General features: G+C 49.3%; 1 protein-coding gene across 4 annotated transcripts; it reads left to right on the plus strand.

The window, feature by feature from the left end:
- The first annotated feature begins 2,357 nt into the window (after positions 1 to 2,357).
- PLEK2 (pleckstrin 2) lies at positions 2,358 to 21,825 on the plus strand. 4 transcript variants are annotated; one of them, XM_027571141.2, is made up of 9 exons: positions 2,359 to 2,809; positions 11,507 to 11,671; positions 15,300 to 15,481; positions 16,895 to 16,986; positions 17,264 to 17,451; positions 17,685 to 17,786; positions 19,420 to 19,503; positions 20,500 to 20,578; positions 21,285 to 21,825. In XM_027571141.2, the coding sequence occupies exons 1-9, from the start codon at positions 2,768 to 2,770 to the stop codon at positions 21,410 to 21,412; spliced, it is 1,062 nt and encodes a 353-aa protein (XP_027426942.1). In that variant the 5' UTR covers positions 2,359 to 2,767; the 3' UTR covers positions 21,413 to 21,825. The 4 variants fall into 4 exon arrangements, with proteins under 4 accessions (XP_027426943.1, XP_027426942.1, XP_027426940.1 ...); XM_027571139.2 differs by lacking the exon at positions 2,359 to 2,809 and adding an exon at positions 3,377 to 3,511 and having other exon boundaries at positions 11,472 to 11,671; XM_027571142.2 differs by lacking the exon at positions 11,507 to 11,671 and having other exon boundaries at positions 2,358 to 2,809.
- Positions 21,826 to 22,157: the final 332 nt, after the last annotated feature.

The raw sequence follows: 22,157 nt of genomic DNA on the forward strand, positions 1-22,157 counted from the left end.
CCCACTGAGCAGGGAGGCTGATGCGGGGCTCAATCCTAGGACCCTGGGATCATGACCTGAGCCAAAGGCAAACGCTTAACAACTGAGCCACCTAGGCACCCCAATAAATAAAATCTTTTTCAAAAAACCACATATGTCCAAAATAATAACAGATGTGGCAGAATGTTTATGTATTAGGGTATTTATCATATCATCATTTACACAAAGAAACAGGAAATTCAACCTAAATGGAAACGATGAAATACATTATGATACAGGTATAATGAAATGTTATTCAACCATTAAAATTATGTTTTTTAATTATTTTTAATGATCTGCTAAGGTGCTTGTTAGCTATTATAAATGAAAAAAGACAAGGTTCAAGAATTTTTAAATAAAAAATATGTGCATGTAAAAATACTTATCTGACCGGATAATGGGATTTGGGTGGTCTTATCTTTTTTTGGTATTTTCTAAATTTTCTATAATGAGCACAAAAATTATTTATGTCAGCAAAAAACATAAAAAACATTGTTTAAAGTCTTTTCTGGCTTTGCAGACAGAACTCTTTCCAGCCTGTGTAGTTACTCCCAGAAGGCAGTCCTACTCTGATGCAGGACACTGCTGAGGAAAGTGACTCTGCATTTGCTGAGAGTTAGCCTTGAAGTACTTACACTGTTAGCCTGTTTTCTGGTCCTAGCATTGCCACTAACTGGCTGTGAGACCTTGGACAAGTCATTTTATTTCTCTGGGCTTTGGGAGTCCTCATTTATAAAATGAAGTGTCTAGATTGGATGATTTAACAGTTAGATTCTGATTCTGTGATTCTGATACATTCATTAAGTCCATGTATTCATTGTGAGTAAGACTCCATGATTTACCTTTCTCTGCTCTATCTTAAACAGTGGATTCTTATTTATAGCTAAAGGAATGACTCTCTAATGGTGGAATTTCACATTGGGCCACCCAAACACTGACCATATAGCTTTCTACAACTCACACATTCTAGATATTATCTGACCTTCAAGAGAGTCAGGGATCCTTCCACATTAGCCTAAGCCTTGAGAGGGAGGGGATTGGTGTCTGCCTAGAAGAGCAAGATAAACTCTTGCGTTCTGAGCTTCCTTCCCTTTCCTTCTCCCTTCCCCAAGTCTCAGCTGTTCACCAGCGTCTGCTTCCTCTGTCTTCATCCTCTTCCCAGTGGTTATATCAGGCTTATGTCAGTGTAGTTCCCTGGTGGGCTAGACAGCTGGATGAGGAAGGAGTGTGACCCATGCTCTGAGTTCAGTGAGTCAGACTTGGGGTGGGCTGGACCAGGGGCTTCCCCAGGACAGGAAGCAGGTTATGTATGCAGGAGATGAACAGACCATACCTGGAGCCAAAGAGGATAAGAATTTCCTATTCTATCCTCTCATGTCCTAGGTTTGAGCCCAGCAAGATTTCAGAGCTCATAGGATTCTTTCCTCTTCCCAGCTCAAGAACTGAGAAGCAAGTGCATCATAATTAAAATCCTACCTTGTGTGACCTTGGTCAAGTTATTTAACTGCTTTTGAGTTTCAGTTTCCTTTGCTGGGGGAGAAAAAAAAGGATAATAAACTCACTTAATGGAGTTGCTGTGCATTAAATAAAACCTAGCACCCACTACAGACCTGGCTTCAGAAAGTGAGTCTATGTTCATTCTGAAATGGAGTGGAAGCCCCATTCCTTTTGGACTCACTGGGAGATGTGAAGTCAGTCAGTGAGAAGCCCGAAGTGGGGCCATTTCCAGGGCAGGAGTGCCCTTTGTGGTTTGGGAATTGGCCCCAGGCTGGTTCTGAAAGGCAGCCTGGGGTACTTTCTCCTGACAGAAACTTTTCTTCCCTTCTAGGTCTCTGGGGCCTTTCCCCATCCTGGTGAACAGTCCTAAGGCGGGGCCTTCACACACAGTGCAAACAATGAACAAGCTGAATATGGATTACTAGACAGAATCAGTATTACTATGTTTCCTTTTGTTTCATGCTCCAATTGTTTGTCCTCATTTAAAATTTTGGTATTTTGTTCATCCCGGATTTTTTATTTTAAAAAGTATTGAGTTAAAATATAATTTATCTAGATTACTGAGTTCCTTGCATTCCCTTAAATTTTGCCTCTAATGATGGAATCTCTCCAGCTCTAGCTTTTTTAGGGGGGCTGGAAGGTGGGAGGGTGAATTTTGGAGGCAATCTGTGCCTGCTTCTTTAAACCTGTGACCTTTTTTTGCGAATGGGAACTTTGCTCTGTATCCCCACCAGAGGCTAGGGTAAAGTTCCTAGCCTGGTTCCACTGCATCCAGTCTCCCACCCGCATTTCCACTGAGCTCGGGGATGACTCCGAATTCTTGAAAATCCTCAGTTCGGTTTAATTCCGTAAATATTACTCAAGGGCCAGGCAGGCAGCTGGTTAAGGCTGGCGGCGGGCGAAGATGGGCGCCGAGCGCGCTGGGGGCACCTGGATGGGGCACCCCGCCCGGTCGGAGAGCGCGGGCCCGGGAAGGCTCCCGGAGGCGACGGCAGGGCGGGACGCTGAGAGCTGGCAGACTCTGTACCCGGAGGCCTAGCCGCGGACCCTAGCGCACCTTGGTGGGGGCAACCGCGTCAGAAACCCAGACCTGGCGTGACTTCCTGCCCGGGAGGCCCCGCGGCCTCGGGCTCTGGACGCGGGCCAGGGAGGCGCCGCCCGCGAAGCGGCGCTTCCTGGGCGCAGCGGGCGCGGGAGGAGCGCGGTTAGCGCACCTGGAGCGCCCGCAGGTCCGGCGGGCACGCGCGGCGACATGGAGGACGGCGTGCTCAAGGAGGGCTTCCTCGTCAAGAGGGTGAGCGCGCCGGAGCCTCTCCGGACACTGGCCCGGCGGCCAGCGGCAGGCGGCGGCTCCCGGAGCCGGGTCCCCAGCCCGCGCCCGATGGCGGGCTCGGCGGGCCGGGGGCGACCGGGGGCCGGGGGCGGAGGGCGGCTTCGGGTGAACAGAGCGGCCGGGGCACAGGCGAGGAGGAGATCCCGCTTGGCCGGTGGTATGGGGTGGGGGGCGGCTCCTGAGGCGGACATCTTAGTTAAAACAACTTACTAAGATGCGGAGAGGACCGTATGTAAATTTGCTCTATTAACGCGACGTAAGTGTGCTCTGGGGCTCGCAGCGCCCATCTATGCACCATCTCCCGCACTCTCCACAGTAACCCCTGGGCAAGGAGGCAGCCCGGGCTGCTAAAGCACTGCCCGCACGTGGAGCACCGCATTCCTCCCTCTCCCCAAAGGAGAAACAAAGTTCAAGGAGGTGAATTAAGCAGTTTGCTCAGGATCTGGGAGCTCGTGGGTGATGCAGCAGGTGCAAACCCACTAAGGTTGACTCCAAGCCTTGATCTGTCCCACCGCAGGGTGGGTGTTGTTATCAGTGAATGACAGATGAGACTGCTTGCCCCGAGCCCCAGGACTAATAACGACTGGGACCCAACCTCCATCCTCAGTCCTTGCCACGGCTCACGTGCAAGAGTCCAGACAGACACAGAACACACAGATCAAGGTGGGAAATGAACCAAAGAGCAGCAGCAAGAGGAGGTTCGGTATTTTACAGTTCTTTCAACATTGATGTTGACACTGAGGGTTTGTACTAACATAACAGCAGAGCATAAAATCTGGGGATGAGCCTTTTGGCTCTTCTACTGAGATTATAGCTTTGGGAGGGAGATGGATGAAGAGGGATGAAGGGGCTCCCCCTGGCATTACTTCCCATGGAGGCCAGAGTACCCCCGAAGTCTCCAGTTGCTTTCAGTTGAGTAGGTAATGTAGCCATGTTGTGTTGCACATTATTTGATATAGGAGGGCGGGTGTGTTTGCTTAAAACTGTAAGCAGGAGGCGTAGTGGGAGGCTGATGCCTGATCAAGGGTCAGGCTGGACACGAGCAGGTAGCAAATTCCAAGCCACGGTGGTTAGAGCGATAGGCTGGTCCCTCCCGGTTTGTGGCGGCAACTGCACCTCAGAGAGACAAACCTGTGGGAGGGCTTCTGCAGCCTCCCACTTTCCTGCAGCTCCTGAGGTGAGAGGAAGAGTGTGACCTGGGCAGGCGGGTTGGTGGGCATTGTTGATTGTCCAGACAGCTGGGGCTACCTGGTAGGGGCCTCCCCTTGTTGCTGGGGTTACCTCACAAGATTCCCACCACCGCCTCCATGAGAGTCAGGGAAGGCCACAGGGAAGGAAGGACATGAGTTCTCTTCAGGATGGCTGCCCAGTCCTGGGTGGCTGGCATAGGGAGTCTGGGTACAGGGAAGTGCGGACAGTCAACAGGGCTAGCCCCCAAAGCCCGGGCCTGGCTGACATGGGGAAAGCTCATTCCAAAGACGGGAGTGTGGAGGCTGACCCCGGAGGCCAGGGGAAGCCACACCCTTTCCTTCTAGGTGAGGGACCTGGGGGGGGGGTTGCTCCCAGTTACCGCCTACGGATCCATCTCAGCTTTTTCTTCCCCTTAACCCCTTTCCACCTGGGTGGCAACAGCAGCTCTGTGTCCCCTGGAGAAGTTACAGGGCTATGGCCATAGGATTCCATAGATTTAGGAGGCTTTACAGCCCTGGGGGGTAGGGATGGGGCAGGGCCTGAGCTGGAAGCCCAGAGTACAGTCATCACGGGTGAGGGTGAAGCAGGAGACGGGCATGGGCATGATGGATTTGGCTCTCACTCCCGCCCAGACATGAAAGAAGCAAAGCTCCAGGCAAAATGCAGGGCTCTCACTTGGCCTGGCTTTAAAGGAGGGTGAGGGGGAAGGAAGCGGGATCAGCACGGGCAAGGTTGCTCTTCCTTTAAGAAGACGCTGAGGCCCTTCAGGCATTGCTGCTGGCTTACACCTCCGATGACACTCTTAGAAAATGACAGGGCAATGTTAACGCGCTTTGGCCTAAAAATTTCCTTTGTCGGACTCTATCCCAAGGAAATACCATTAAAGCTTTATGAACAAAGTGTTATTTTTTTAAGTTTTTATTTATTTATTTGACAGAGAGAGACACACAGCAAGAGAGGGAACATAAGTGAGGGAGAGGGAGAAGCAGGCCTCCCGCTGAGCAGGGAGCCCGATGTGGGGCTCGAACTCAGGACCCCGGGATCATGACCTGAGCCAAAGGCAGATGCCTAACGACTGAGCCACCCAGGCGCCCCCAAAGTGTTATTTTTATAGTGAAAAAACTGGAAACTACCTATATGTCTCCACAAATAAATGACTAAGTATGATTATGCAGATGTTTAAAATGCTTATAATATGATAACCCCAAAAGTAAAAATATACAAGGCATTAGGAAAAAATCTAGAAGGAGTTCTGCAGGCTGGAAGTCTGAAATCAAGGTGTTGGCAGGGCCATCCTTCCTCTGAAGCCTATAGGGGAGAGTCCTCCCTTGCCTCTTTTGCTTTGGTATTTACAGGCTGTAAAAGAAAAACCCAGATTTTTCCTTTCCCTGTAGGGAAAAACTTTGTTCCTTCCTATTGTTTCTTTATCCCGTGAGTCTCCTTTACTTTTACCGAATGTGTGGAGGTTTTTCCCCACACCAGGGAATTCTCTGTGGCACCAGCAGCATGTCTTTAACTCAGTTCTCACATTATCTACCTGGAGATGGCATCACATCCCACAGGTCAAGGGATCAGTCCCCTAGGACTGCCCCCCACCACCCCCACCCCACTGTACCCATCCATACTTCAGACACTAGTCACAAGCCCGGGTTATCACTTGTGCTTCTGACAAATGGACTAATTGTTTGGATAATTGTTTGGATGTTCCAATGACCATTTCAATTAGTTTGCTGCAGTGGCTCGCAGAACTGAGGGAAACACTTACTTACATTTGCCAATTTACTAAAGGCTTCGATAAATGATACAGATGAACAGGCAGTTGGAAAAGCTGTGTAGGGCAAGGTATGCAGGAAGGAGCATGGAGCTTCTATGTGCTCTCTGGGCATGCCCGTCTCAGTACCTCCATGTATGCACCAACCCAGAAGCTCTCTGAACCCCATACTGTTGGGATATTATGGAGACTTCATCACAGAGATGTGATTGATCATTAACTCCATTTTCAGCCCTTCTCCCCTCTCAAGAGAATCAAGCTTCTAATTGTGGCATGTTCTTTATGGTGACCAGCCTTCATCCAGGAGCCTACCCAGAGTTACCTCATGAGAACAAAAAATGCTCCTAGCACCCAGGAAATTGCAAGGGTTTCAGGAGCTCTGTGCCAGGAATGGGGGGTAGAGACCCAGCCATCATCTGACACAGGCAATCCACAGCATTCCCTGGCTTGTGGATGCACCACTACAATGTCTGCCTCCGTGGTCACATGGTAATCTTCTCCCTGTGTGTCTCAGTGTCCAAATTCTCCTCTTCATATAAGGACACCATTAGTATTAGGGCCACCCTAATCCGGGATGACTTCATCTTATCCTGATCACATCTGCAAAGACCCCATTTCCAAATGAGATCACATTCGTAGGTTCCAGGGGTTAAGAATTCAACATACCTTTTTGGGGCACATAATTCAGTCCATAACAAGTACCATCTCTGCTTCTTTGGGGTTGTAGGGTCTTGGGCAAGAACTTTCTGGGCCTTAGTTTCCTCATCATTAAAGTTAGGGAGTAGTATGGACTTTTTCAAAGGGTCCCTCCAGCTGTAACATTCCATGCCTCTTAAGCCCAACTGCGGAGGTGCTGTCCTACCTTATGGACTCTCCTCCTTCCCCCTAAAGAGGTTCTGGGGACCCTAAGCCGCTCGTGGTCCAGTGGGCCTCTGGCCCCAGCCAGCTACTTGCAGACAAGGAGCCTGGAGAGGGAAGAAATTGCCCGGGTAGAGGAGGCCTGGCATATTTTTCAGCTGTACCACTGTGGTTTTGGCCTCTGACCCCCTTTACCTGCTGACTTTGAACCAGTTCCTTATTTCCTCTGAGCATGGCGTGTTTATCTGTAGACCAGGGGTAATCGTGCTCTCCTTCCCATTTGGTGGATTGTTACTGCAGCCTCCAGCTGAGCTTGCCTGCTGCAGTCTGGCCTGCTTCATTCAGCCCTTCTGCCACAGTGTGGTCAGGTGATCTTTTAAACTTGAGATTCCAAGCTTTTTGTCGTCCTTCTAGTTAAAAGTCGAAAAGGACTCCCCTCTGGCCACAGTATAAAGATCAAACTTTGCAACATGGAACCTGAAGCCCACTGGACCCGCGTCACTTCCCCTGTCCTTTGCCCACAGGCCTCTGAGCTAAAGCCAGATAGAACCACTTGGAGTTTCTCACAAGTGTAAGTGGCTCAAGCTCTCCCTTCCCTGCCTTCCTGACCTGGCCAACTCCACTCAGCCTTCCAGACTCAGCCCTAGCATCAGCCCTTCCGGGAGCCTTCTTCAGCCCACTCAGCCTCCTTGGAGCTTCCTCCATCAGCAGAGCTGCTTCTTGGGGTTTGCATCGTGACCTGTTTTACTTCTCTGTTGTTCTGTAATAATCACCCCAGAGCTTAACATCTTAAAACAATAAACATTTATTATCTCACGTGGTTTCTGAGGGGCACGTATTCAGGAACACCTTAGCTGCAAGATTCAAGTCTCTCATGAGGTTCCAGCCAAAATGTTGCCCAGTGTGGTAGTCTCCTGGAGGCTTGGCTGACCAGAGGATCCAACTGCAAACTCATTCACACGGCTGCTGGCTGGTGGCCTGGGTTCCTCGCTTCTCTGTAGGGGCTGGTCATGATGTGGCAGCTAGCTTTCCCTGGAATACATGGTCAGAGAGAGAGAGAGAGAGAGAGAGAGTCCCCAAGACTGAAGCTACAGGGTCTTTTATAACCTAATGTCAACTGACAAATCATCCCTCTGCCATATTCTTTTGGTCATACAGACCAACCCTTGTACACTGTGGGAAGAAACTATACAAGGGTGTAATATCAGGAGGTGGGAATCCTGGGGGACCCCACCTATTGTCTGTCCTAGAACTTACCACCCTGGCTGGCATCACTGTCTCTTCCACTGTCTTAGGTCAGAATCTTGTTCATCTTTGTCTCCCTGCTGCTAGCACAGTGCTTGCTGAAGTAGTTGTTAGCCATTGATTGTTGAATGAATTGATAAATGAATGATTTCCCTGGTCATCTCATCAGGAATTTTGTCTATTTGAATTTCAATTCATTTTACATTATAAAAATAATACATTCTTATTATTAAAAAAACTAGAAAAGTAGTAAAGGCTGTAAATTGAAAAATAAGTTTTCATTCTTGTTGCCCTGTATCCAGTCTTAGTCCTTAGAGACGATAACCATCAACTTTCCTGAGGTATCCCTTCAGAAATTTCCTAAAGTAATTACTAGAATTATTTTTAGGTATCATATAAAAAAATGTAAGTAAAAGTGCTTTGCTTATGTCGAAGACCATGGGCGCTGTGATTCTTGGTAGGCTCAGGCTGCTGCGTTTGACCTTGAGGGTTCCACCAGTAACTTTTCCTGCCGTCTGTTAGGATTGGAATCCCTCCTCTACAGCCACAGTGGGCACGGTGTTGTTACACAGTTAGAATATTTTGATTATTTTATCATAAGCAATGATTCAAAGTGTCTCAATACATAAAACCTTTTCCATATCCTAGACGATTTACTCAGCACACATCCTCGGAAGTGGAATTATTGGATCAAAGAACTTGAACATTTTTTATGAGGGTCACCAGCTGCTTCAGGATTTCTTCCTACACAGTCAGTCCTTTCTCATCAGCCTTTCTCTGCAGACCTTTCTCCTTTGCTGTCAGGATCCGCAGTTGCTCATAAACATTCCATTCTAGTGAGTCTGAACAGAAGGGGATTTCATGGAGGAATATTAATTATTAAGTAACTCAGAAATATTTGGGAGGGCCAGTGAACCTGGCTGGGATGCCATATAGCTAGGGACGATGTAGCTGGACAAAAATACCCAACAGCACCACCAGACATTTCTAGTGGGAACATCACTGCTGACATTATTTGCCGTTTGTCACTGATAGCTCTGGGGACTGGTGTCAGAAGAACCCGTTCTTCCAACACTGTTCTTGCCCAAAATTCCCGTTTCCCCCTGTTGCTGTCAGATATGCATCAGTTCCCCGTGCCAGAGAGTGGCAGCGACCTGGTCACCCGCCTGTTGCCTTCGTGCCAGGGATTCTGGGAGATGTAGCATTTTGTCCAGGAAAGTACAGAATCTCCATATTAGTTTGTCCTGTTCAACATCTGTTGGTGACAATTTTCTCTCTGATATCTCTAAGCCCCATTTCTCCTCTCCCTGTTGTTTTAGTTTGCTAGAGCTGCCAGAATAAAAATACCACAGACAAGACGGCTTCAGCAGAGATTTGTTTTCTCACAGTTCTGGAGGCTAGGGTACGAGTCAAGCTGTCAGCAGGTTTGGCTTCTTCTGAGGCCTCTCTCCTCAGCTCGCAGATGGGCGACTTCGTGCTGTGTGCTCGCAAGGTCTTTCCTCTGTGCATATGCCTCCCCGATGTCTGTGTGTCTAAGTGTCCTTTTCTTATAAGGACCCCAGGCAGATTGGGTTAGGACCCCCTTAATGACCTCATTTTAACCTAATCACCTCTTTAAAGCCCTGTCTCCACATACAGTCAATACTGGGAGTTAGGGCTTTAATATATGAATGTGTGTGCATGAGGGTGGACGTAATTTAGCCCGTAACACCTATGTTTTAAGGTTTAAGATTATTTTGCCCTCGTTCCTTCTCCACCTCACAACTGCCCCCATTCCATCCACTAGGATTGCCTTCGCCCCATATACAAGCTTTTGAGCCAGCAATTTAGTGCTAATGCTGCTCCAGGAGCTCCTCAGTAGGGGGTGATCAAGAAAGAGGACCCGAGTCTGGGCCACGTGGAGAGCAGTGAAGAACCCCCGCGGCTGAGTAGCCAGAGCCAAATCTTTTTTGTTTCTTTAAACTTGTCTACCCACGTCAAGGACAGCTGTTAACCATCATGTTACATGTCGATCCTAAGTATGGGACAGAGTGGGGAGAGCAAAACGTAAAATTCACAGTCCAGTGCTCGCTCTGTCAACTCCTTCTACAACTTTTGGTTCCCTAACAGCACTCGGTACACGCTGAGCTATTCCAATACCACAGATGTGAGAACACAGGGAGCCTTTGAAATAATTAAATGCTAGGAAATTAAGGAAAGGCGTGAATCGGGGAAATGGCCTCTGATTCAGATAAAGTGCATCTCTCTAGAATCCAGTCCTTATTGGGCTCTGCTCTGGGAAATATGCCAGGAAAGTTGCTTTCATGAGCGTGTACTAAACCCATTCCTTTCTAATTCCTCAGTAGACATTTCCTCATCTGTTGCTCTGTTTTAGAAAAAGGCTCTTTAGGGGCACCTGGGTTGCTTAGTCGGCTAAACGTCTGCCTTTGGCTCAGGTCAGGATCCCAGGGTCCTGGGATCGAGCCCCACATCGGGCTCCCTGCTCCGCGGGAAGCCTGCTTCTCCCTCTCCCACTCCCCCTGCTTGTGTTCCCTCTTCCGCTGTGTCTCTCTCTCAAATAAAATCTTAAAAAATAAATAAAAAAATAAAAAACATGTTTTAAAGAAACATATTGGTGTGAGAAGATGCTCAGCAAAGCTAAACAAAACAAAAACTAGATAATAAAACTGTAGGTAATATGTTCCTGTTTTTTTTAAAAACCAGAAAGTAAAAACGAAGAGGAAAAAAGACTATAAGAAAACACAAAGTGTTAGCAATGACCATCTCCTAGTGGTAGAACTCTCTCTTCTGTATACTTCACAGTTTCTTTCAAGGTTTATAATCACAGAAAAGGCTAACTGGGAACTAGAAGGTCAATGCCAAAGGTCTTTGTTACATACTCAAAAGAGATGACAAGGAGATCCAGACAGATAACACTTTTTTCATGAAAATGAAAATAAAAGGTATGATTTTTGAACTGGATCCTTTGGCTATTAAGGACATTATTGGGGCAATTGGTGAAACTTGGATGGGGGTTGTGGAATCGGTGAAGATAACATATTAATGGAAATTTCCTGCTGTTGATGGTTGCATTGTGGTTATGTTGGAAATATTTCACCTCCCCTTTTTTGTAGGAGATACACAATAAAATATTCAGAAGTGATGGAACATCAATGTTAAAAATTTACTCTTATTTAATTAGTGCTAAAAAAAAGTTTACTCTTAAATGATTCTGTAAAAAAGTTCTTTAATACTATTCTTCAGCTTTTCTCTGAATTGAAATTATTTTATTTTTTAAAGATTTTATTATTTGAGAGAGAGAGAGAGAGAAATAGAGACAGAGCATGAGCAGGGCGGGGAAGAGGCAGAGGCAGAGGGAGAAGCAGACTCCCCGCGGAGCAGGGAGCCCGATGCGGGGCTCGATCCCAGGACCCTGGGATCATGACCTGAGCCGAAGGCAGACGCTTAACTGACTGAGCCACCCAGGCGCCTCTGAATGGAAATTATTTTAAAATTAAAAAAATAAAATGAGGTTTTTTTAAAAACAGATAATGCTGTCCCCCTTTTTGGTCCCCTCAGCCACCTTACTGCTGGGCTCTCCTGTCCGTCCTCAGGGTCACATTGTCCACAACTGGAAGGCACGATGGTTCATCCTTCGGCAAAACACGTTGCTGTACTACAAGCTTGAGGGGGGTCGGAAGGTGACCCCTCCCAAGGGCCGGATCCTTCTGGATGGCTGTGCTATCACCTGCCCCTGCCTGGAGTATGAAAACCGACCAGTAAGTGAAGGCCCCTGCTTCCCGGCTCCCCCTGCCTCGGACCCTCCCAGCTCTGGCCTCTTTGGTGAGAGTAATGTGGGTGAAGAGCTGAGTTATTGAAAAACCTAAATTCAAGTCCTGCTGCACTATGTACCAGGTGCGTGACCTTGGGCAAGTAGTTGAACCTCTCTGAGCCTTAGTTCCTCATCTATGAGATGGGGTAGAATAATGACACCTTGCTATCTCCTGTGATTATGTTGGGGATCATGACAGAAGGTGATGGTCTGTCAAAGCACTTGGTTGACTAGGAGGCGCACTACATATATGGGCACAATTATTGCTACCTTGGAATTTAATATGGTGGCTTTTATCCCCTGAGGGGGGTGCATGTTCCAAAAGTCAGGTGCAGTTTCAACCCCACCATCAAAAAGGTATCTGAATCAATCGTTTTTGAGGGCCCAATATGTGCCAAGAAATTTGCTAGGCTTGGAGGAGTCAAGGAAGAAAATGGTTAGACTGTTTCTCCTTGAGTTATTAATCTTATTATGAAAGCAAATGGTTAAATGAAAAACATTCAGAATTCCAAATGTTGGCACAAACATGATTAGCTGTAGAGAACACTGTATTCCCGAAGAGGAGGAAGATGTAATTAGAGGCTGAGTCAGGTACAGCATTGGGAAAAATAGAGATTTGGCAAAGATCTGAAAGAGGAGAAAGGCAGACGTTATGGGCAGGTGGAAAAGTGTAAAAGAGGGAGAGATTGATTTGGAGATAACAATGGCCCGTGTGGCCAGAGGGGAATGTTCACCCAGGGAGCAATGGGAGATTGGCTGGGGCCAGATGGAGGAAATGGGGAGCCATCGAAGGTTCTGAGAGAATGGATGGGTAAAAACACTCTTAGGAGGACTAAAGTGAGGAACTGCGTTCTGTTCCTAATAAGTTACTAGATCCATAAAGAAGGGATCTTACATTTTCTTCTTTCTCTTTCTCTTTTTTATTTTTTTAAGTATTCTCTATGTGGGGCTCGAACTCACAACCCTGAGATCAAGAGTTACATGCGCCACCAACTGAGCCAGCCAGGCGCCCCACCATTTTCTTCTTTCTTACCATGTTTTTTTTTTTTTTTAAAGATTTTATTTTATTTATTTGTCAGAGAGAGAGCACAAGCAGGAGGGAGCAGAGGCAGAGGGAGAAGCAGACTCCCCACTGAGCAGGGAGCCTGATGCGAGACTCAATCCCAGGACCCTGGGATCATGACCTGAGCCAAAGGCAGCCACTTAACCAACTGAGCCATGCAGACATCCCTACCATGTTTTTCTTCTTTGACTCTTTTAGACCAATTGACAAGCCTTCCAAGTATAAGAAAATATTCATGACAGTCCTTTCTGGGTGGTGGGTTTCCTGGTATTTGTTACGTTAACCACTGTACTCTTTTGTGGTTTTGAATCTTTCTCAAGAAAAAAAAAGGGAGCTATTAAAATAATGAGGCATGAAATAAGGCAAAAAGTAGGGGGAACACGAGAAAACATTATGAAGGAACTGTCCATAGGACATATTTGACTGGATGTTGAGGGCAAAGGAGAGGGAGGTGGTGAGGGTCATTCCAGCCTAGGAGGCTGCAAAAAGGAAATGCCCTTCTGCAGTTTCCCACTGCCAACCTACATGGGCTGATGATGAAGAAGGACAAGTAGTGTTCTGCTGGGTGGAGGTAGGGATGCCAGAGAATGCCCAGCCTGGGCAGACTGGGGCTGCACCTTCCTCCTTGTCGCATCGGAAGACCAAACACGGTGTCTGGACACATAGCAGACAATTAGCAAATGTTTGCTGAATTAATGTTTAAGAAAGAAGACAAATTTACAGATAAGTGAGATGATTTTAAGAGAAAAAAAACCTAATTTTCTAAGTGAATTTAAGGCTCTAGTTCTCCATAAATTACACCCCAGAACTTGTAGGTTAACTTGTTGACCCAATGCCCCTTAATACTCTTTAAGGAACGGTAGAAAGCAAAAGTGCTGGTCAAATTGGCTAGACATAGAAAAACTTCCAAAAAAGGACACAAGTTAAATTTGCTAACTGGAGTTGTGAGCTTCGTGTTAATTCCCAGATTGTCATCTGCGTGGTTCATGAGTCCTTGAGCTGGAAGAGGTCAAGAGGAGCCCGTATGTTCACTAAGAACAAGTTATAAAGCATATATATACGTATATGTGTGTGTGTATATATCTATATATTTTAAATTAGCGAAGCTATAAAAGAATATGCCTGGATTTCACATGGAATTTTATAGTCTCTCCTGAAATTCTTTCATTAAAATGTTGACTGCCCACTGATAGTGCAGGTACAGAGAGCTGGTTGAATTTGTTCTCCCACAGTGCTGATGAGTGAGTCAGTGTTAACTTAGAGGAACAGATTCATGGTATTCTTTGGGACTGTGAGCCAGCCTTGTCTTATCACCGCTTTTGCTGTTAGTTGAGAGGAGGGATGTTAAGTTTGCAAGTAAAGCAAGTTGGGAGCTAATACATTGGAAACCAGAATGGGAATGAAAGAATGCCTCTGGGGTGCCCCAGTGGCTCAGTTGGTTAAGTGTCTGCCTTCGGCTCAGGTCATGATCCCTTGGGTCCTGGGATCGAGCCCTGCATCGGGCTCCCTGCCCGGCGGGAAGCCTGCTTCTCCCTCTGCCTGCCGCTCCCTCTGCTTGTGTGCGTGCTCTCTCTCTGTCAAATAAATAAATAAAATCTTAAAAAAAAAAAAAAAAAGAATGCCTCTGTTTTCCAACAGAAGTGGTAGGCCCAGTCTACTCAGATGATATTTAATAGGGTCAGCATCCCACAGTGGTCAAAAAAACCCCTCAATGCACATTTAGGGAATGGAGGAGATGCGGCCTACCTCAGAAGGACTCGGCTGACTGCATGGAGCTAGTCTACCATGCCGTCAGTGTGAGCTCGGGCTGCAGGCCCCGTGCACCCCGTGTCCCTCAGAGCTTTCCCGGAGCAGCTGGTTTCGTTCCCTGGGTCAGAGCTTCTGAGAATTTTGACCAAATGCAGAACGTGTAGCAGAGCATGAGCTGGCTGAGTCTAAACCGTACCCTATGAGAAGTGTGCAAAAGACTGGGGATGCTTAGACTAAAGACAAGAGCACGGAAGGGAGCATAAGGAACAGTGCCTCCGAGGTAGGTGTTCATATCCCCATTTGACAGATGAAGAAAGGCCCGGTGGGGTTCCTTAATGTGCCCAAGTGTCCATAGCTAAGTGGCAGAGCTGGGATTTGCATTCAGATCGGTCTGACTTGAAAGCCAGTGCATTTCCCACTTCAGCCCAGGGGCTGTCGTGGGAGGTAAGGTTAGTCTGTGTGGTTCTTGAAGGCAGAGTCAGAAGCAGGGAGGCAAAGTGCCCAGGAAGCAGTCCCTATGCTATACAGTCTGTGCAGGAGGAAAAGCTTACCTTAGGAGGCCACGAGCTCCCTGTGGCTTGAGGTGTGCACCGGGATCTTTGAAGACCACCCACTGGGATGTGGCTGAGGGGCTGGGCATTTGGCAGCCGCCAGACCTGTGTGTCCCTGGTTGCTGTGGCCCTGTCATCTTTGCTGGCCCACCACCATTCTCTTGCCTGCTAGGCCTCTGAGTGCTGGTCTGACCGGCTCTCTCTTCCCGCAGCTCCTCATTAAGCTGAAGACTCGAACATCCACCGAGTACTTCCTGGAGGCCTGTTCCCGAGAAGAGAGGGACGCCTGGGCCTTTGAGATAACGGGGGCTATTCACGCCGGGCAGCCGGGGAAGGTCCAGCAGCTCCACATCCTGAAAAACTCCTTCAAGCTGCCCCCTCACATCAGCCTGCAGTGAGTGCCTAACTCCCCCGTCCCTCGCCCTGCACGTCTGTGTGACACCGGGGGGGGGGGGGGGGGGGGGGGGCCAAGGTCGCCACACAGGCCTGTCCAGTACAGCATGGGGCTTCAGGGCCTTCAGGCCCTACGCACCTGCCCCGCTCCTCTGTGACCTCTTGGGACCTCTGCTGCTTTTGCCCCCCTCAGGGCTCCATCACAGCCCCCTAGGGATCTCCACTCGCCGCGTCCCTGGGCTTGTTTGCGGCCTGCTGGCAAGAGTGATGAGTTCAGGTAGCAGCTGTATTCTTGCTCGGTGAGGTTCCTCGTCCAGCCATTCATTCAGGCAGCAGTTATAGAGTGCCGACTGCATGCCCTTCACTGCACGAGGTGCTCAGGAGATGCAACCGGGAATACCTCCGATCTCATCTCGGGGGGCTTTCCAATTCAAGGATGTAGGCAAGAAATGAGAAAAGATCCTCCATGGGTGGCAGGAATCGTCTTCACAGAACAGAAAGCAGGTCATTGGTGGAGGCAGCTGTCTGAAGTAGGCATGTATGAAAGGAGTTCCATCCCCCAGATGGTTACCTCTGCAGGCAACGCCCCCGAAGCTCCCAGGTAGCAGAACTGTTACACCCATCAGAGACACAGGACCAGTCCTTTTCTGGGCTCGCAGAGAGCTCCATGCCAGGCGCTGAAATCTTGATTGTGCAGCAAGGGTGCTGTTAGACCATGGTGAGCATGGTGGTGGGGGGTGGGGAGCAGCGCGGGGGCAGGGGGGCAGGAGGGGGACAGGAGTGGGGGGGCAGGAGCAGGCAGGAGCAGCGGGGGGTGCGCAGGAGCAGTGCAGGGGGCAGGAGCAGCGCGGGGGGCAGAAGCAGCGGGGGGGGCAGGAGCAGCACGGGGTGGGGGGAGGAGCAGCATGTGAGGCAGGAGCAGCATGGGGGCAGAGCAGCGCGGGGCAGGAGGGGGGCAGGAGCAGCGCGGGGGCAGGAGCAGGGCAGGGGCAGGAGGGGGGCAGGAGGGGGGCAGGAGCAGTGCGGGGGCAGGAGGTGGGGCAGGAGTGGGGGGGCAGGAGCAGGCGGGAAGGAGTGGGCTCAAGTGACGGGTGACTTTGAGAAGTAGCTGGAGGAGGTCACACTTTATGTAGATCATAGAGAATCATTATTGTACTTTTGCTCTAAAATTTAAGTCACAGCTCTTTAATTTTGCTGCAAAAGTAATACCTGTCTCATATAGGACCGTTAGAGCTTTTAGAGGAGCAGAAGAAACGAAACATCTGAAAATCCTCCTCTCCAGTTCCAATGCATCAGGGAATACCCCCCCCACTTTGTGACGTGTATCACACCGGTTGCCCCTTGCTTTATACCCTTGACCCCTCCCTCATGGTGTTGCTGCGATGAGGGTCCCCTCTCCTTTGCCTTCCTGTAGTTGCATTGTGGACAAGATGCACGACAGCAGCGGTGGAATCCGGCCAAGCCCCAACATGGAGCAGGGAAGCACCTACAAAAAGACCTTCATAGGTGAGCCTCCCCTCTTGGGGGCTGGGGCGGGCGGTGGAAACTGGACCACAGTGACCCGGGACTCGGCCATGCTTGTCCTCCTGTGTTGAGGACAGAGCGGCCTTTGGCCATCGGGCTGGTCTGAGATGGCCACGTGTGGGTGTGACCCTGGGTCTGCTCTTAGGTAGAGCCCAAGGCTGCCCAGAAGGTTAAGGTCAATGAGGTCACAGCCAAATACCCCCAGGGAGGATAGTCTGTAGCTTGTCGCCTGACTGGTGCTGCCCTTGCCCCAATGCAGGCTCCTCCCTGGTGGACTGGCTCATCTCCAACAGCTTTTCTGCCAACCGTCTGGAGGCCGTGACCCTGGCCTCCATGCTCATGGAAGAGAACTTCCTGAGGCCGGTAGGTGTCCGAAGCATGGGAGCCATTCGCTCTGGAGACCTGGCCGAACAGTTCCTGGATGACTCCACGGCCCTGTACACTTTTGTAAGTTAGGGAGGGAGTTTCTCTTGCCATTGGGGCAGAGGAAGGAGGAGATAACAGAGTGAGGGCTGGGGGTGCACAGTCATGGGCAAGAGGCCTACGGTTGGGGGACCTCTTTCCCCCCAGGTGGAGTGAGGTTTCTGTATCGAGGATTTTCCTTTCCCCTGTGGTAGCCCCCAGAGCCTGGAACCGGGACTTTTTTGGTAGCAGAGCCCTTGTTCTTTCCTTTCCGCTAGGCTGAGAGCTACAAGAAGAAGATAAGCTCCAAGGAAGACATCAGTCTCAGCACTGTGGAGTTAAGTGGCGCAGTGGTGAAACAAGGCTATCTGGCCAAGCAGGTACGCCTGCCTCGGAGGCGGGGAGATGGGCAGAGGCCCCCAGAGGGTGGGAAGGGCCAGGAGTGCCAGAGGCGGGTGCTCGATACCAGCAGAACCTGATACAGTGGCACCTGCAGAGAGCAGATCAAGAGGCACGGACATGCCCATTCTCTCTCTCTCTCTCTCTCTCTCACACACAGTGTCCCCCCCCCCCCCACAGAGTCCCAGGGCTCAGGGGAGACGTGCATGAGTCACCATCCCAGTCTCGAGAAGCCGTGTGTGTGGCACTAGCCGCCACGTGCGCTCGTGTGCAGGAGCATCGCTTGCCGGGCTGCTGTTCCGCACTTGCCGGCCTTCGGCTCCCTGCCCCTTCCTGGGGTCTTGGCCTTCTTCTGTGGATGCCGCACGCCTCCCTCATACACTTTCTGAACAAAAAATAAGTCTTTTGTCCACTCACTTCAGTAGGTTGAAGGTGACATTCTGTGGTGTCACGTCAGTGTTTAAAAACTGACCGTGGTCACTACTGCTGCCCGCGTCTGGGGGAGCAGCCTGTTCATGGGCACACTGCGTGCCTGACACACAGGCCATCCTGTGAACAGAACCAGCACGTCCCGGCGTGGGATGTGTAGGCGGGCCTTCTGCACACCGCCTGTGTTGGTGCAAATCCTGCACGCCGTGTGAACGGGTGTGTCTGGCCAACGGACCCATACACTGCTCGGCGCCATTCCTGTTACTTGGGGCACACGTTGTCCTTGTCGCCTGCTGCTTGCATGTCAGGACCCCCACCTGCTCTTAGATTACTTGCCATGCCGGCGACTGCCTCTCTCCCCCAGGGGCCCCGCCTCCCAGGCCTGTGGGAGTCTAGTGAGGGTGGGTAGCCAGGGCCTGGCGGATGGGCAAGGACTTCGGAGGCTCCAGGCTAGAGCGCTAAGGAAGCGTTGTGATCTTTGGGGGTGAAGCCAAAGACAGTAATACACATCAATATCTTACACATTTAGGGCGCCTGGGTGGCTCAGTCGTTAAGCGTCTGCCTTTGGCTCAGGTCATGATCCCGGGGTCCTGGGATCGAGTCCCACATCGGGCTCCCTGCTCAGCGGGAAGCCTGCTTCTCCCTCTCCCACTCCCGCTGCTTGTATTCCTGCTCTCGCTCTCTCTGTCTCTGTCAAATAAATAAATAAAATCTTTAAAAAAAATATCTTACACATTTAGATTTTAACATTGACTCGATCATTTCCTACTTTTTCTGAGGCGGAATGTTAAAGTGTTTTTTACTCTCGATGTGTATGCATACATCCATGCAGCTGCAGGTCTGCTTTTGACTTAAAAGTTGGTGCCCTCGGGTTCCAGTTTGCCTGTGAGCTCTTGGTCCAGTGGACACCTGCTGCCTCCCTGTCCTTCTTACACCCTGACCAGGGTCTGGGTGATGCTCCCCTTTCCCTTCAGTGCTGACCCTCTTTGGTTCTGTCAGCTCAACTAACTGTGACAAGTTTTTGCTCAAGTGTCTCTGAGCAGGGAGGTCTGCGTCTCTGCAATCCTTGGGTCTCCAGCAGACTCCTTCCAGAAAGTAGTCCACTGTAGCAAGCTTTGATGCACGGAAGTGGGAGGGAGGGACAGAGCTGTCACAGATGAGCCTTGAACCCTTTCTTTGCCTTAGGGGCACAAGAGGAAAAACTGGAAGGTGCGGCGCTTTGTTCTGAGGAAGGATCCGGCTTTCCTGCATTACTATGACCCTTCCAAAGTGAGTGCCGCATGTCCACTTGGCACCCGGGTGTGAGGCTTCAGACACTTGTCTCCCGAGCCCAGCGGGCAGCTGGCATTTGCTTCCTTCCTCCCAGCGTCCCTGCCCTCACTTCCGCTATGCTCTATGCCTTTCCTCCCATGATCCAAGCCACACTCAGCGGTCTGATCACTTCTTTCTCTCAGCACGCTGTTGCCTTTGCTGAGGCTTATCATTATTCTGAGAGCAAAGCATCTTTTTGTTTCTCCAAAGCTCTTTGTGGGACTGGGGAAGGTGGGGTGGGCTGATAAAGGAGACTCCTAACTGGTGCTCCCCAGCCTCTTCACCCCTTTCTGTGCGGAGATCTCATGAATTCTGCCCCTCAACCCGTTGTCCCCACTGATGTTGTGGAAAGTTTCTTTTATCATGTACTGTTTAAGCCATAATTTACTAATTGTGATTAGTAATGATTTGATTCTATGGTTAATTATGATTTGATTCTAACCGATCAAAGAATTGCTACCCTGAGTTTCAGAAAATAAGTATTATTGTATGATGAGTTGATCGAATTCCAGTCAAAACCAAAGATAAATGGTCTTTGAGCTGGCCTGTCCAGCCTTGTCTTGGTAGATGTATGATTTTCATTCAGTTTTTGAACTATCGAAGAGTGGGCAGTTCCTCCCTCACCAAGCTTGTCAAGAGTCCCCGCCCTAAGGGGAGTGCCTGAAGGAGTGAGAAGGAGCCCTCTGGGACCCTGGCAGACGCCAGGGAGGGCCGGGGGGGCCAGGCGGGAGTGTGGTGTGGCCCTGCCGGCCATCGGCAGTGAAACGAAGCGCAGACTTCCTTAGGGTGCATGTAACATGGCCACGTGATGTCCAAATTCGGCCTCATCTATTACAGATGACTCTCACTGACTCCGTCAGCTGGCCTCAGGGTGGTTTCAGGCAAGAGGGCAACTCCTTTCTCCCTTTTGTGCATTCACACTATATGTCTCATTAGGAATTCTTTCTGCTGCAGGAGGAGAACCGGCCAGTGGGTGGGTTTTCTCTTCGCGGCTCACTCGTGTCTGCTCTGGAGGATAACGGCGTTCCCACTGGTAAGGTGCAGCTCCGGGCCGGCCTGCAGGCCTCGGGGTGCTCCCCGCCGGTCGCTCTCACAGCGGCGCTCTGCCGACGGACTGAGCGACGGGGGCTCGGTGAGACGGTCTCAGTGAGACGACGAATAGCCTGAGATTTAGAGCCAATTTCAGAATGAGGGGAAAAGGGCGTGTGGGGTCTTCTCAGTGTTTTAACAACACAACGAAATACTCCTTATCTCTGGTATTCTTTCCCCTCAGTTTCTGTGCTTACTGGCACATAAGCTTCCACCTAAGAATAGCAGCCTACACACTGTTTAAGGGTTAGCAACACACGTGAGTATCGATTAGCGCACTAATTTCACAATAGCCAGCTAAGAAAGACAGTATTATTCCCATTTTATGGATGTGGAAACTGAGGTTCAAAGAAGCTAAACAAGTTAAAGTCAAGTCCCAAATCTGCCTATTTTTAACATGAACATTCTGGATTCTTGGATGTGAATGGAACTGTGCATCTGTGGTTAGTGTAGGCAGCAGGCCAAGAGGGCACAGCGGAGGGACGGGGAGTGGAAAGGAGGAAAAGAGGGAAGCGGGCATCTGGTGGGATTCCCTAACCACATACATTGGTATTTAAGAAATACTTCATCGTGTGTATTTTTGTTTGTGGCTCAGTTTGACTTCTAGCTGAAAGCAGACACGGATATTCACAAATTTCTCTTCTGTCTAGGGGTTAAAGGGAATGTCCAGGGGAATCTCTTCAAAGTGATTACCAAGGATGACACACACTATTATATCCAGGCCAGCAGCAGGGCTGAGCGAACTGAGTGGATTGAAGCTATCAAAAAGCTAACGTGACAAGGAAATGTGTTCCCAAAGGAACAGGATTCCTCCCTCCTACCAGAATGGTACAGACAGGATTGCCTGCAGAATGGGAGTGTGTTAAGACTTTTAGCCGCTGTATATTTTGTATGGCTTTGCAGTGAGACTGGAGTTCCTTTGCTCACAATTGGCAGTGGTGCTTTTTCCTTCCCCACCTTCCTGTTAACAGCCTGGAAATGCTAGAATCGCCGTGAGGCGTCAGCATCTTGACTTTCACCCATCCTCACAGCTAGCTATTCCTCCGGCACCAAAGTAGGTTTTCCTGTTGTAACACTAACTAGCCATATTGTAATACTAAATAAAACACTAGTCTCATGTTGGCTTTCTCTGAAATGCTGTCAAAAACTAACTCCTTCTCTGGAATGAATAAAAACAGACATTTCTAGCTATTAGAATTCCTGTGTAAAGTTTTTATAGTTTTCAAAGGTTTTTCATGCTTGAGGCTATTCAAATTATGTAAGATTATGAAAATATCTCAAGTGATCTCTGTCACTAAGACATGCTTCATCTTAAAATGGGGGATAGTGGCAGAATTTTGAACATTGTTTTGCTTTGAAAAATAAGCCTGCATAAGTATACACTACAGAAATCATGGACTCAGTTGGAGATTAGTCACACATACAACAGAGTAAAACTACAGCGTTTCTATGAAAAATGGCAATTCAGAAAGACACACAGCAGGAGCTGCTAAAGGACAGAGAAAGATGTAAACGGTAAAATA

The sequence above is a fragment of the Zalophus californianus genome, chromosome 6 (assembly GCF_009762305.2).
Source record: "Zalophus californianus isolate mZalCal1 chromosome 6, mZalCal1.pri.v2, whole genome shotgun sequence".
NCBI lineage: Eukaryota > Metazoa > Chordata > Mammalia > Carnivora > Otariidae > Zalophus > Zalophus californianus.